Raw genomic sequence first — 16370 nt, 5'->3', positions numbered from 1 at the left:
CCAGAATCTAGTGTTGCTAAGCAATCTGCTGTCACTCTGACCTGCCTTACCTTGGAGGTTTCTTCTCCCTAGAAGCTTTAAAGATCTTCTGTGGAGTCAGTGTTCATGAATTTCCCAGGATTGTTTCCATGTATTCTACTTGACTTTGGAAGGCTCTTGTAAGAGATTTGTAAGAGACCACCTTGTAAGTTTCCAGGTGTTTCTTCACCCTGGAAAACCTCGTTATTTACTGAATAATGCTCTTTTGTCTGTTTTCTGTCTAACTGGAACTTTTAAAGTAAGATTTTGATCTCTTGGACTGATTCCATGTATTCCTTATCTTTCTTAGTAAGTATTTTAAAATTACTTGTCTCTTTATTCTGCTCTCTCAGAGGTTTTCCTGATGATAACTTTCAACCATTCTACTTATTTGAATACTTATTTTTGTTCTGATTTTTGAAATAGCATCCTTCCCTTTTCCTTTTGTCTTAATGAATTCAGGAGTCTCTTGACCCTCTAGATGTTGGAAGGCAGGTATAATAAACTGATTCTGGAAGCCTGGTATAACCCTACCTATAGATACCCAATTAACAAAACACCAAAAAGTTCTATAATATTTTAAAGATACATAAATGCAAGAATTCTAAATAAATGAACAAATAAAATCTAGCTGTTTATTAAACTTGGTTATATATTACTAATCTTTTATCTTGGAAATACAAAAAGGGTAACTTGATAAGATATTCATCCTCAAGCCATATGAGACAACTTATATGATCAAGTCAAGGGATGTTAAAAAAAATTGTTAAAATTTCACATCTGTTCCTGAACATAATAAATTTGAATTGGAAAAATTAAATTGAAGGACATTTCCCTAGCATAAGTAGTCTCATATCAATGACAAATATTAAAATTAATGGCTAAACATTAGGTTTTCTTATTAAAATGTTGAGCAAAAAGTCCTCACTAATCACTATTACTGTAATATAACATTTCTTTGGAATTGTTAGCTAATACAATCAAGTAAGATAACAAAATATGATATAAAGTAAATGGTAAAGTATTATTTTCAAGAAGGTAGAACTATCGATCCTAAAATCCTAATGAATTAACACAACTCTATCTGAAATAAGACCAGTAAGTAAGGAGGTAAGTTACAGAAATCAGAGCTACAGCACTTTCCACTTATTTGATGAGCCGTGGTGGGAAGCAAAAAATGATCAGTGTTTGTGAGACTGAGGCAGTGTCCCCTCTCTTACTACCAGAAGCACTGTGGATTTCTTGAGGCCAATTTTAGAGTCATCAAAGGGTCTAAAAACAATCATATTCTTGAACCAAGCAGCCTACTTCTAGGCATATAAGCTAAGGAAAGAGATATAAATGAGAAGATGAATGAAGAAAAAAAAATCCTAGTAAAATAGCCCCAAAGGAAGCAATTTAAATAACAAGTCAGTAGGATGCTCCTTACTTATATGAAGACAACAGGGAGTAGTTGCAGGTGTTTAGAAACGTGATGCGGATCTGCATTGTCATGGAAAGCAGCTTATGCTTCCTAGTGAGGTACAGATGAACGCTGTTAGAATACGGGGTCCTAACCCTCTAGAAGACTAATGTCGAGAATGATCAACAGCAAGATGTTTATAGAAGTCATTTTTCATTACGGATGATTAGAAGAAACTTTTAGAAATAATACACTCAAAAGAAATTTTTTTTTCCGTATGAACACAATTTTACTAAAAAAGGTCTAAGGATAAGTCTCTAGCTACATTTTAAGTGTTTTTCATATATCCAGCAATAAAACAGTATTAAGTAGCGATAAGAACGTATTAGATGAGGAATCAAAATATCTAATATTGTTCCACACCTCCACTAATACTTGTGTCGCCTTGAATAAATTCTTAGTAGCAGTTTACTCAACTGTAAAATGGGTATAAATAACTTTTGCCTGTTTCCACAATGCTGTTGTGAAGGTCAAGTAAAATAACATATTTAAATGTTTTGAAAAATGTAAAATACTATAAAAATGAATGATAGCATAGTCAATATTATCACTTAAAGCAGTTAAAAATGTTTTGATCTCTTATCTGACTTTTGCAATGTTATTCTCATGCAGTAATTTATATAATTTATAATCCAGTTCTACATGTAACTTTGTTCAAAGCTGAGATAGCAATGATGACACAGAATGTAAATCTATAAACCTCTGGCCCAGAAATCGTAATATATAGCAAAACTCTAACCAGGCCAATAGACAGATTAAGCAATTTAACTACGTAGTTTTCTCTGATGGACACTAAAACGTCCTACTCTCTCAAAATAATGTTCTGCCTTCTCTTTCCTTCAAAAAGGCAACCAAGTTGCCTGAAATTCTTACATCAATCATTCATATATTTGGGATAAGGACCTGAAGGCTCTGATTAAAACGTGTATGTGAGTAATGTGGTAACACATTAAACGATCATGTATTATTATCAGATTGAAAACTGATTATTAGATTAGCTAGTGACTCATCTAGCAAGAACTAGATGAAGGACCCATTCCTTATAAAACTGAAATACCTTTAAAAGTCATGAGGCGAAGGAGGGGAGAGGAGCATGAGGTCAGGCTCAGGGAGAGAAGTGCTGGGGCAGGAAGCCTGATGAAGAGGGTGGTGAGGATGAACCTGTCACCTTTGCAACTTGTGGAACACTGGTCTGACTCTAAAAGGAACAGCAATAATAAATATTTGCCAAAATATATACGAGTTAAATTGCTGAATTCTACTCTGGATAAATACAAGCGATGTTATTAGCTTTGTTTAATAAATGCAAAGTTTTAACTAAGATATACCTGAACTGTAACACTTTATTATAGATAAAATATTTCAAATGTTAACTAACACATGCCATTCAGCATTATATATACTACATACTTAGTTCACTGATAAAAGTTTACTTGCTATTGAATAGTCCACAAATGTTTTCTGAAACAACTGCCCTAACAGCACGACTCCCCCACCAGGTACCTCCTCCACCCTTGTGGCTATACAAAAGAAAACTGGGAATTTTGTCATTTTTCCTCCTCCTTTTCACTCGCATTTGGGGACGCTTATCTGCACGCCCCTTATGCCTCACTGTGGCACTAAGCTAATGATAAATCTAACCACCTATCTTCTGTTTTGCTGCCTACCTGGGCCTTTTCTAAGCAGGCAGAAAATCTCTAAATCGGTCTGTTATCACAACCAGAATGCAAGAGATTAGTGACCACGGAGAGAAGCAGAATCGGTTTACATCCTTTCGGGCAAGAGGAATGATATTATTTCACAAGCAAGAAATCTGAGGCTCCCTGACCTTAATTTAGAAAACCTGCAGTTAATAATCACATTAAAGTTGGTTTTACAAGCCAGACAGTTTTTGTTTCCTCTGTTATTTTTACAATTTGAGTGTCCTTTGTGGTTACCAAAATTGTCCGATTGAAAGACACAGATTGACACTGAAAATATTTCATCGTAATAAAGCAGGCCTTGCTGCTTAGGTATTACACTTTGCATTGATTTTTTTTTTAACAAAGCTAATAACATTGTTCCAGAGTAGAATTTAGCACTTTAACTCATTAATTATGACAATTAATACACAGAAAATTCTTAATTGAGGAATAAAATGGATTTTTCACTCTAATCTGCCAATCCAAATAAAAAATTTATAGATTCCACCACAGGCACACTCACCCCTCCCCCAAAAAGGTCAGTTGTTTCTTGAAGGAAAGAGAACTAAGCCTGAAGCTACACACTTAGCAAAGTCAAAGGCCAGATGTGCAGAGCTGGGGCGAATGGGTACAGGTGGCCGGTCAGTGTGCAGGGCTTCCGATGACAGCAAACTGAACTTGCTTTCTTTTTCAGAGTCAAATGCTTAATGAAAACAAATCTAATTACCACCATATGCCAAAAAGTATCAGTGATCTTCCAAAGTATGGTCAACTTTCACTTAACATTCTACTAAAGTAACTGTATTAGCCAAACTCATTTTAGCTGCTTCAGTGTAATTCACTGTGTGTTCACTAAAGTGACTTCTGAGTCTTAAGACACCTGTCCTCTTCTAGAGAGAGAGAGTGGTTTACAGTCTGTGTGTATGTGTAGTTACTGGAATGAAATGTACAGTCCAGCCATGGAAACGATGCTCACAGAATTAACACAGAGTATGAGTCTATATATGTGCATACGGGTACAGAAGAAAAGTTACAATGGCAGTTTTAGTGCCCCAAACCTTAAGGTTTATACCCAAGGTACTTTTGCAGTCTTTTGAAAATGCTACTTCCATGGTAAAAGGAAAAAATATCTATTGTATACACTGAATCAGTCTCTTCTGGAAACGAACCTATGGGATGAATTTGCAAAAGTGTGAAAAGATGACTTTACATATACCAAGACTGCACTAAGACTATGCTTGTAAGTTATGTGGATTTTCTGTATCTATAATACTAACCAGCCACTTCAAGGCTCTGTTGGTTACATCATGTATATTCTTATCATTTAAACATTCATCTCTCTCCTCTTAAAAATATAGATTAAAATTTAACCAAATTTTAATGACAACAAATTTAAAGTGTTGCTCTAATCAATTTCTTACTTGCCTCTATCATTAATTGTAAGGTGTCACAGAAATATTATTTAAAAAGTTAAGGCAGTGCTGTCTTCAAGGGTGATACTAAATAGTGAACTAGTCTCTCTCATTAGCCAACTGAACTCAAAGTTTTGGGACCCTTTTAAACCAATGCTTGTTTTATGACTTTCTAAAACTTATTTTAGTAATTTCTGTTAATCATCATATTAACAATAGCAGTACAGTCAGAGGATTACAGTACTTAAACATCACTAAGGATGGAATATCTTTAATCTGGTCAGATATTTACTGATAAGTAAGTCATTAACTTATCTTTTACAAACAGCCTTTAAGCCAGATAATAAGATGCACATCCCAGTAACATTCTCAGCAGAAGAAAAGGTATCCTTATGACTTTTCTCCAGTCACCTAAGCTAACTGGTCTCATTATGAAATAGCAAAAAAAAAAAAAAAAAAAAAGTACAAGGGGTAATTTTCCACATGATCAGACTTTAACTCTGAAGCCAAAATAATGAAAAATTTCTTACAAAATTCAAATATGTGATTTTAAATATGGTAGTAAAAACATTTATGTAATTTAAAATTCTCAAAAAAAAAACAAGAAAAAAGTCATATGTTTTGTAAGTTTGTTTCTAAATTAAAAAGTGGAAGTTTACTATGAAAAATAACTTATAGCATTTATGCAACAGATTGGTTTTTTTTTTTTGGTAGTTGTGTTTAATTCTTTTGCAGGATTTAAGACCCAAAGGTGTACTAAAGAATTGAATCTTTGCTTTTAGTAACCTCTTAAATATTTTAGATCTAAAGGATTTATTTTAAAATAAATTCAGTAAATTATTTAGTACATGTTTGGTGCTGTGGTAGGTGCTTTTATGATTCTCTGCTCTAAATTTCCAAAGTGCTAAGTCTAAAACTTTCCAGGTAAACACTTTGTCTTTTAAATGGTAGGTATGATGAGTCATACATGTATAAATGTATATTTATATGTAAATATCAAATTTTATTTATAATTATATATTAAAATTATATGCATAAAATTTTAGGGGGTTAAACAATTGTCAAAATGGATGGTAGGTATCATCCTTGAAATAAAACATTTTAGGAAGAGTGCTCATTTAATTAATGCAAACCACCTGTCTAAATACCTAAAGCAACCTGAACCTCAACATTAAAAAGATCCAGCTGAAATGTAACTTTTCTAATTCTGATCTGAGGACTATTTTTTGCCACAGCTAAAGGGGTCACTCTAAACACAGAAACTAGCATTGTTTTTCTGTGACTAAGATACAGTAGCTTAAGTCTCTAAACTGTGGACCAGGGGACTGGCTGACATCTGCTTCTTACTTATTTCGTTAATGGTTCACTTCCAGGTCCTAAAAGGACTGTAGCCTTTCTCCAAAGATAATATGGATGCATCTATGTCTGCCTGCTACATAGTTGCCTTGTTCTGGTTTGTTGTTTGCACTCTCCATGCAATGCAAATCTGAGTGAACTCACATCTGTCACCGATCGACCCAATTCGTGGGCAATCTTTTCCCATCGACCTGGGGTCCCTCCTGGGACCTTAACCATACTTCTTGTCAGCTGGCTGAGGTCCTCTTCCGTCCATTCAGGTGCCTACAAAACATTAAAAAAAAAAAAAGAATTTAGAGAATGTTTGCTACAAGCATTTAATAAACCTGTGAACCAAAGTACTAGCATTATGCTGTCTGCAAAAATAACAACGTTAAAATGTATCTAATAGTTTAGGTGAAGGTTTGAGCTACATGCTTAACAGAGAGCAAAGCTTCAGTAGCCTATAAAAAGTTCTGATGTAAACCAAATAACAAAGAAGAAATATCGCGAACCCAGGCTCTTGAAGACATTACAAAAAGAAAGACAATTGTTTTGAGGTGCATTGTGTCACTAATGCTCACAAATGCCTGATTACAAAAACAAAAAACTATAAGCATACGTGAAAATATGAACAAGTAAATGTACTGATTTAGAAACAGGACTGAGACAGGTATTTTTTGTTCAGTGTAACATTTAATTCTAAAAAATCATGTATTTTCAAAAAGTTTAACTTATCAAGTGCTATTAGCATTTTATAAAACTTGGGAAAAGAAATAAACTTTCCCAACCAAGACTTAAACCATCAAGTCCACGCAAAGCAGCATTTCTTCTGAGAAGGTAAACAGCTTTTAATAGTTGATCAAATTATTAAAATGAATGAAATTCCTTAAAGATTACAAAATCTTTTTTGCAAAAGCAAAACTTTTAAGTGCAAGCATATTCTTTGCATTTTACTCAGCACTACCGCTTGGTGAAACCCAAAGCTGAAGCCAAAGAAACCATTATCAAATAACAGATAACCAGGTTACAACTACTTTACAAACCGTTTAGCACTAAACTATTCCCTGCCAGAGGCAGTAGCCACACTGTAGCACACAAGGCTCTAGGAGTCAGCAAAGATGGAGGAAGCCACCTTATTTTCCTTTAATTGAAAATAAAGAGAAGAGAAGAAAGAAAGAAGGAAACCTTTGAGACAAATACCTTTTCTAATCACTGTTTCCGATAATGAACAGGCATACATCAGGCCGTTTGCATTACAGAACCATCAGCACAGAGCAACAGTCAGAGGTGAGTGACCCCAGGGACTATCTCCACAGCTACAGCAAAGCTTCTCCCTGACACTAATCCTCCCTGTCACTCTCCCACTGTGCTCTAACCACACTGACATCCGCCTGCCTCACTGCAAGCTTAACGCGGCCCTTCCTGACTTTTTACTGTCTCCCCCAATCAATGGTTCAAGCGTGCTCTTTTCACCATGTCCAAATGGCAGCTTCACTCATAATCAAAGTGCACTGCCCGTGTTAAAGGGCTTTCCGAAAGGCTCTCCCATTTGCATTCATTTGCAAAGCAAACTACTTTTATTCACTTTGTTCTGCTATCAAGAATGTTCCCTGAAGCAGATAAATTGGCATAAATACAACCTGCCACTTAAGAGTCAGTAAATAATAGCCAATAGTAGGGAGGATTTTATCAATCATTCTATTTTGTATCCACTAAGAGCTGAAAGCCTCAAACATATTCATCAGTACAACCCTAACGAACCACATGCATAAATTCACTTCTATAAAAAGGTAGCCTACATTGAGTATGGTCGGAATTTCTTTGACATCTAATGAATGTCAGAAATCTAATTCTCCATATCAGATAATTTAAAAATTTACACTGAAGGTTTTTTTCTTTTTAGTTATTTGTTTCTACTTTAAGAGAAAGTATTATTCAGGTATTATGTGGAGAGACAGAATTGGATTTTCAAGGAAATAATTTTTGCTAAAAGCTGCAACTTTAAAAACTATACCAATTGGCTTCAGAAATGCAAAAGAGCTAAGACGAACTTAAATATAAGCTTATAGTACAAAGTCATCCCACGAAGAGCATGAAGTTGATGCTGCACCGAGATTACAGTATTCAAGCCACATAGGATATCCATGCCATTCCACACTACATCAAGTCATCTTATTTCTGCATTAGTTACAACAAACATTTCCGGAGCAAACGGTATTGTCTAAAAATATCAATGTAAGCCACTGTTTCACATAGTAAACTAATTCTTTAAAATAATCTATTTTTAATAGATTGGCTTTCCAAACAAGTTACATATATGAACGGGCATTAAGAAGCAATCTAATTTTAATTCCTGTTAATGAGTCTAAAAGGACAGTGCCACTTTTTTTCCCTAGAAAGGAAAACATGAAAGTCACATGTGGATGGCTAGGCCTAAAAAATCATCTACTGCTCTGATAATCTTTCCTTTTTGTATTGTTGTTTCACAGCCACGATTTTATTATTAATACTAAAAAACCAGGTTGATATTAACTAGGACCATAATCTGAAATCTGAGAGAACCCCTGTAGCGATGCATGTTCTCTCTCCCACAGCTGTAAGGCACTGTGGTGAATGTGAATCCCTGGGCAGTAGTTAGCTGTGTCTTTAGAAGCAGCAGCACCTACTGAGATCCAGCTCCTCCCTCAGCTGTGAGGGTGGCCGTGGTGTGAATGTCGTCTCCTTGTTCTAATCTGGAGCCAGCTGTAGCTGTGAAAGTCAAGTGAATGCATAAGCATCCTGCTTGCCACTTAAAACCATGTGTGTCCAATATTACTGAGACACTGGGCCAAAAATTCATCTCTACAGTAAAGAGATGGAAGATACCACATGGTGTGGGGACAGCTGTTGTGACTACACAAGCATTCCAATTTTGCATCAGAAAAGTCCCGCTCTGGGAATAAATCTCCATACGGAATAAAAAATAAAAAGTTTTCAAATTATTCAATGCTTTAATGGAGTGACCACAAAATAGATCTACTAAAGTAAGAGCTGATATAGCATTTAAATTGTATTCCCAAATGGTATCCCTTTGGGATAGACTGTCATAAAATCAGCTATGTTCAAAGATGTGAAAATCCTTGGGGGACAGGCTGAAGGGAAAGCACACTGTATCTTTAAAGTAACCTATATATACCTTTCCCTTCACAGAGTTAGACCATAAAATTTTAACTACAAACTGTCCTGCAATCTGTTCAGTGCTGAAAACATGACCAAATTACAGGAAAGATTTTAAAAGTACTTACATAGTGCATTTTTATACTTTAATGACAAAAGGTCTAGTTCTAGTTAATAAATAGATATTAAAACTCCCCAATGAACAATATTTCTATTGAAATGACATATTAATGATCATTATTTTTGTAATTACAGAACTTACAATTTTGGATTCAACAACTTCTTAGATTCAGTTCAACTCATAACTTCTCAGATTTTACCTAAAAAAATCCTTATTATAGCACACAGTTAAAATATCAGATACATACCTAATAATGCGGCTGTGTATCTAGTCATGTAGTAACCTGCTACCCTCTAATTCCACCTTTGTGTCTGAGAATGTGCATTTGCCTTTCAGCTATACAATTTTCATTTCCCACTTGAAAATTGAGCAGTTAATTGACCTTGACTGTATATGTGGATAAATGATACATATTAAAAAAAAAACAAAATTGAAAACAAATCACTTCAAATGTCTTTTCGCTCTTAGGAAGAGAAACTCTCACCTAAGCTATTATAATGTTGTAATTCTTTAGCAGCAATCATTGCACCCCAAAAGATCTCTTTATCTATGATTTAGCTACCTTGCCAAAAGAGAGGTCCCCTCTGGACCAGGGATCCTCACGTGTGGTCTGGCACCAAATGGCAAACAAGTCTGGTACCCACCTGTGAGAAGTTCAGAAACATGCAGTAAGGGTTAGAAACTTACAGCAACTGAAAACTGCCACAAGGACCAAGAACGATCAGTCAGCTCTTCCTTTACATGAGCCAGCTGGGGCGTCGTCAGACTAGCACCATGGGTCACATGAAGTGCGAGCTGCATTTTTGTTTGGCACAACAGGACTACAACTCGGTCAGCAACAGACGGAAATAATTTTTAAAACCTGGTCCTTCATTACAGATAGTTTGAGAAACACTGCTCGAGACAATGCATATAGTTCAAATTCCTTCTTCTTTTGAGGAGTAATAGTAAATAAATGGACCCTTTGAGAAATGGACACAAAGATGTTTGATCCATTCCCTGTCAAAATATTTTATGTCACTGAGTGTTGGGGTGCTTTGGCACATAATGAAAGATGACTGCAGGCACAGCAAACAGCAAAGCACAAAGGCCTTGAGGTGGGAGACCGTCTAGAATGTCTGAGGGATGGCAAGATGACCAGGCGGCTGGAGCAGAGCAGCGAAGGCGGCTGGAGCAGAGCAGCTAAGGCGGCGGAGGGTGAGGGGCTCAAATCATGTTCAGGGCCTGGAGGCCACTGTGAGGACTTGGGCTCATTTACTCTGCATGACACACAAAGCTATTGGAGAGATTTATTTTTTTCCTTTTGGTTGGTTGAGTGCTTATTTTGTTTGTCCAGGAGGGCTTATTTACAAAGGTATGGGTGGAGGGGAACCACAAGAGCTAGTGCTGGGACAGCGCAGACAGCGAAAACCTGCAAGAGTGGACGCTGCAGTCAGCCTCCTGCCAAGTCCCAGTGAAATCAGGTGGAGGGATGCAGCTGGCCCAAGATGAGCACATCCAGAACCACAGCTAATTAGGTTCACGATAATTTACTGCACAGGCCCAACAGGTGAGTGATAAGGAGTAACGTGGGGGTGTGACAGGGGTCTCAAATCTTTACCGACAGTACTAATCTCTGCTTTTTTTTATTCCTTTACTCTCCCCTTTTGTGGGGATTCAGAAAGCAGTAATGAGAAGTACATGTAAAATCTCAGCAATGTTCTCCCAGGGCAGTCAACCCAAGCAATAGAAATAAAAACAAAAATAAACAAATGGGACGTAATCAAACTTACAAGCTTCTGCACAGCAAAGGAAACCCATAAGCAAAACAAAAAGACAACCTACAGAATGGGAGCAAATATTTGCAAAAGATGAGACTGACAATGGCTTTATCTCCAGAATATATCAACAGCTCATACAACTTAATAAGAAAAAAACAAACAACCCAATCCAAAAATGGGCAGAAGACCTAAGCAAGCAATTCTCCAATGAAGACATACAAATGGGCAACAGGCACATGAAAAAATGCTCAATATCACTAATTATCAGAGAAATGCAAATCAAAACTACCATGAGGTATCACCTCACACCAGTCAGAATGGCCAACATCCAAAAGTCCACAAATGACAAATGCTGGAGAGGCTGTGGAGAAAAGGGAACCCTCCTACACCGCTGGTGGGAATGTAGTTTGGTGCAGCCACTGTGGAAACAGTATGGAGATTCCTCAAAAACTAAAAACAGACTTATCATATGATCCCGCAATCCCACTCCTGAGCATATAACCAGAGAGAACCTTAATTCAAAAAGATATGTGCACCCCAATGTTCCTAGCAGCACTGTTTACAATAGCTAAGACATGGGAACAACCTAATGTCCATCAACAGATGACTGGATAAAGAAGATGCGGTATATGTATACAATGGAATACACTACTCAGCCATAAAAACGAATAAAATAATGCTATTTGCAGCAACATGGATGGACCTAGAGATCGTCATTCTAAGCGAAGTAAGCCAGAAGGAGAAAAACAAATATATGATATCACTCATATGTGGAATCTAGAAAAAGAAAAAAAGAGGACACTAATGAAAGCATCTATAAAATAGAAACAGACTCGCAGACATAGTAGACAATCTTACGGTTACTGGGGGAAAGGGGGTAGGAAGGGATAAATTTGGGAGTTTGAGATTTGCAAATGTTAGCCACTATATATAAAAATAGATTAAAAAAACAAGTTTCTTCTGTATAGCACAGGAAAGTATATTCAATATCTTATAATAATCTTTAATGGAAAAGAATATAAAGACAAATATATGTATATACATGCATGACTGGGACATTGTGCTGTACACCAGAAATTGACACACTGTAACTGACTACATCAATTAAAAACAAAATCAATTGACACTGTGTGTGTGTATTTCAGGACTCTTAATGTTATATTGATCTATTTATCTATTATGTGCCATAGAATTTTTCATTATACAGATAAGGAAATTGTACTGTTGTGCAAATTTTTTTAAGATGTAGTTCGTCACAACTTTTCTTTTGCATTCAAATTATTTTAAATTACAAATAAATATTCCACCTATTTAAAACTTTGTCCCTGTTTGTGGAATAGTACTGTATACTCTGCAAAAGGATCTAAATCAGGATTTGTGGCTCTGTCGTCTATTTTAGCTATACCTTTCTAATGCTCTACAAAAGCTATATCCTGTCTATTCTTCCCGAAACAATAACACTGTCATCAACTATACAAGGTTAGGAAACTGGCAAAAAGAGGTGTAATAATTTTCTTAAGGTCACCTAGAAAGTCAACAGAAGAAACCAAGTAAAATTCAAAGTTCTTAAAGGAAAAAAAAGTATTCTGGATGAAATTATAAATGATTAAGACCCAACTTTTACTTTATTATTTACTAAGATTATATAAAAGATACATATGTATGTGTGTATGTATCTATATAATAATAAATATTTACTATATTATTCAAAAAGAATGACTGAAAATGAACATTGGTAAATTTATGTTAGAAAATCTTTGTGCAGTCATTATTTGTTTTCTTTTTTTTTAATGCTGAAAAGCTTTATAAATAGTTGTATTACTGTTTACTGCCTGAAACTGTTATTTTGAGAAAAATGAAGAAAAGCAAAGTATAGAAAATCGAAGTCAGACATATCACTATTACACTACTTCGGATAAAGTTATATCACATTTAAGACTAACATGAGGTTAATTAAACAGATTTAAGAACATGACACTGGCTTTAAGACCTCATGAAAAAGCAGTACAAATTGGTTTTTTTTTTTTTTTCAGTTTTGGAGCACATGCACTATTAGTCCACCAGCTTGTCAGTCATGCTTTGAACTTCAAGTTTAAAAAATGTATTGATCACTACACAATATAAAATTATATCCTCTTGTTGGATTGATCCATTTATCATTACAAAATATCCTTCTCTGTCTCTTATGATAGTCTTTGTTTTAAAGTCTACTTTGTCTGATGTAAATATAGCTTTCCGTTTGTGTTCATTTGTATGGAGTATCTTTTCTCATTCCTTCACCTTCAGTCCGTGTGTGTCCTTACATCTAAAGTGAGTCTCTCGTAGGCAACATACTGATGGATCATTCAAGGAATTATAGTTGACTCTTGAACATGGGTTTGAACTGCACAGATCTATTTACATGCAGATTTCTTTCCCATAAATATGTACTAAATGAAATGCAGGTGGTTGAATCTGCAGATGTGGAACTGTGGATCGGGTGGGCCAACTGTAAAGTTTCATGAGGATTTTCAATTGTGTGAAGGGCTGGTGCCCCTAATCCCCATGTTGCGCAACGGTCAACTGTAATGCCAGTCCTTTTCTGTTTTATCTTATTTTCCTGTTACTTCTTTTTAAAAATTTACTGTAAAAAAATTTACACAATTTTTAAAGGTTACTTCCCATTTACAGTTATTACAAAATACTGGCTTACTATTTAACAGTTTCTCCATGGTTTGTTTAAATGTGATTGTTTTATTGTTTTCAGGATACCATGTACTTCTTAAATATAAGGATCTGTCTTTTTCATCAATTCTAGTAAATATCAGCCATTACTTTATTGTAATAGTGCCTCTCCTTTTCACTCCTTTAAAAACTGTCATTAGATAGATATATGCTATACTTTTTCATTCTATCTTCCCAGTCTCCTAACCATTCATGTATTTTCCTTCCTTATCTCTTGGTTCTGCACTCTGGGTGATTTGACCAGATCATTTTCTAATTCACTAATTCTCATTTCAGCAGTTTAATCCCACCATTAAAAAAAAACTGAATGAATATATCATGTCCAGAAGTTCGTTCTTTTTTCTCTTATCCTGTCATGTTCTTTCATTATGGTTTTATTCCTTCTTTTATCTCTTTAACTGTTTATCTAAAAATAATTAGTTTTATGGTCTTTGAGATTAGGTTTCTTATCTCATGTTCTTAGAATGACAATTTTCTTCTTTGTTCTGTTGACTACCCTCAAAGTTTATACTTACATTATGAACACGTCTTCACTGAGGTTTTTGATTTTTTTAAAAAAAATAATCCCTTAACAGGAGCTCCCAAAGCCCTACGTTTTCTGGTAGAGAACAGTTTTGCATTGGCTTCTGTCAGGGCCCTAATGGCTTTAATGGCTCTGGACCACTGAATTTTTCTCATTCTCCCTTTCACAGAGCAGTAGCCCTTCGAGACTAGGCTTTATGCAGAAGGCTCAATTCCAGCTGCCTGTGGACCCAAAGGGCACAATTTTTGCTTCAAGTAAGCATTAAAACCCCAGGCACCAAGACTTATATTCTGTGGTGTCATTTCCTGCTTATGACTATGGTTCTGAGCTGTTACTGGCATTAAAACAAAACTGGATTTCCCTTTTATTCTTTTAATCAAGGCTATGATTATGGGTTTTTGCTCTTAATACTTAATCTTATATTGGAAGGGCAGAGCTCATTCATACCAGCTCAGTCTTTCATGTTGCTAGAAATCTCCCAAGAGAGCTTTGTTCAGGACTAATCTATATTTACTCTTCCGTCTATAACTTAATATTCACTTTATCCATGTCTCTACAAGATGTATAGATACCATAGTTAATCTGTGATTTCCGGGTGCTATGAAGGAATCTAGAATTCACTGATTTGAAGTAGAACATCCAATTAAAGAAGCAAAGAAAAATAAAAATTTAAGGGAAAAGAATAAAATAGTAAAGATAAGCACAAATACTCACGTTCTCACAACCCAGATTCCATACATGCTCGTGTTTTGCCACATCTGTTTTACCTCTCTGAGACATACCACTATCTCACTTTCTATTTTAATCCACTGCAATCTTCTGGCTCGCTTTACTCTGGGAATACTCCTTTGGTGGCTCCGATTTCTATTTCCCTTAGATGTTTTTCCTCTACGTGCTTTCCTGGATTTTGGTATCAAATGTATGTCAAGGTCTCTAAGAGTTTACATCTCTAATTTTGATCTCTTAAATTCTACTTTGCGGCTGAATGTTTCCTTGCACTGGCATCATAAACTTGGCATGGCTCAAACTGACTATCTTCCTTTCTCCCAAATTATCACCTCCTAACTGTGCCCACTATCTTTGTAAATGACATCTTTCTCTTCCAATCACCTACTAGTCATCCCCACCTTTGCTGTGTAGCCAATCAATTGACAAATCTAGACGATTCATACAGTCTCTCCTCTAGTTTCTACCCTCCCTGCAAGTTACCTAACTCAGGGCTTCATTATCTCTTACTTAGCCCATTGCAGTAACTTTCTAATTGCCCTTCTCCTTCCTTTGAACTTTTACATCATTATAGTTAAACAATTCCATGATACAGACTCAGTATCACTCCACTACCTACAAAATATGATTTAAACACCTTAATCTCACACTCAAGACCTGTGACGTGGCTGCACCCCACTTCTGTAAATTTATTTCCCTTTACCATTTCAGGTATCCTTTGTTCCCGTTAAACTACATTACTCACTGTGCCTGGTAACATGCTCTGAACAGTCTTGTCTCAGGAGTGCTTTATATCATGCAAGTTCCCCTGTGGAATGTTTCTCCCCACCCTACTTCCAAATCCTATGTTTTTTTTTTTTTCCTAGGTGGATGTAATCTTGCATCTGAATTGGAAAAGTTCTCTAACCCTCTCACAAAGCTGTTACAGTAAACCTCAAAATATGCTTATTTAGGTCTCTGTCTTATCTTTTCAACGAGATGACGTAGTGGTAGTGACTAAGAGCATGGATTCTCAAGCTAGTAAAGTGGGTTTGAAACTTGGTTTTGTCATTTATTAGGTAAGTGATTTGGGTAAAGTTACTTTACCTCTCTGTACCTCAGTTTTCTCCTGTGTAAAATGAGGAAAATAGTAGGGCAGACCACATGGGGTTGCTGTGAGAATTAAACAAGTAATATATAAGGTACACAGAACAGCATCAGGCACCCAGGAGCCACTGAATAAATGTTAGCTTACATTACGCACAAAGCTTGGTGTGTCTTATTTATCACTATCACCCAGTCACACTGTTGCCCACAGAGCAGGTAGTCAGCAAGGTTTTTTTTTTTTAATTGAAAAAAATTATAACCAACAAAATACTAGATAATTCAAGGCACTATACACCAAAGTATAAGATTAAGTGGTACAGAAATAGTTCTGAAAGAATTCAGACAAGGAAAAGATCATAGTA

The 16370-nt window shown here is 35.8% G+C and overlaps 1 protein-coding gene across 1 annotated transcript in view; it reads right to left on the bottom strand.

The window, feature by feature from the left end:
- DNAJC1 (DnaJ heat shock protein family (Hsp40) member C1) overlaps nt 1-16370 on the bottom strand; it is a 149451-nt gene that overhangs the window by 17474 nt on the left and 115607 nt on the right. Inside the window, exon 9 of the mRNA XM_072955148.1 lies at nt 6075-6194. Within this exon, the coding sequence (XP_072811249.1) occupies nt 6075-6194 (120 nt within the window). The remainder of the gene's footprint in view (nt 1-6074; nt 6195-16370) is intronic.

This window comes from Vicugna pacos, chromosome 35, assembly GCF_048564905.1.
Source record: "Vicugna pacos chromosome 35, VicPac4, whole genome shotgun sequence".
Classification (NCBI taxonomy): domain Eukaryota; kingdom Metazoa; phylum Chordata; class Mammalia; order Artiodactyla; family Camelidae; genus Vicugna; species Vicugna pacos.
This window is presented reverse-complemented; position numbering and strand designations above follow the sequence as displayed.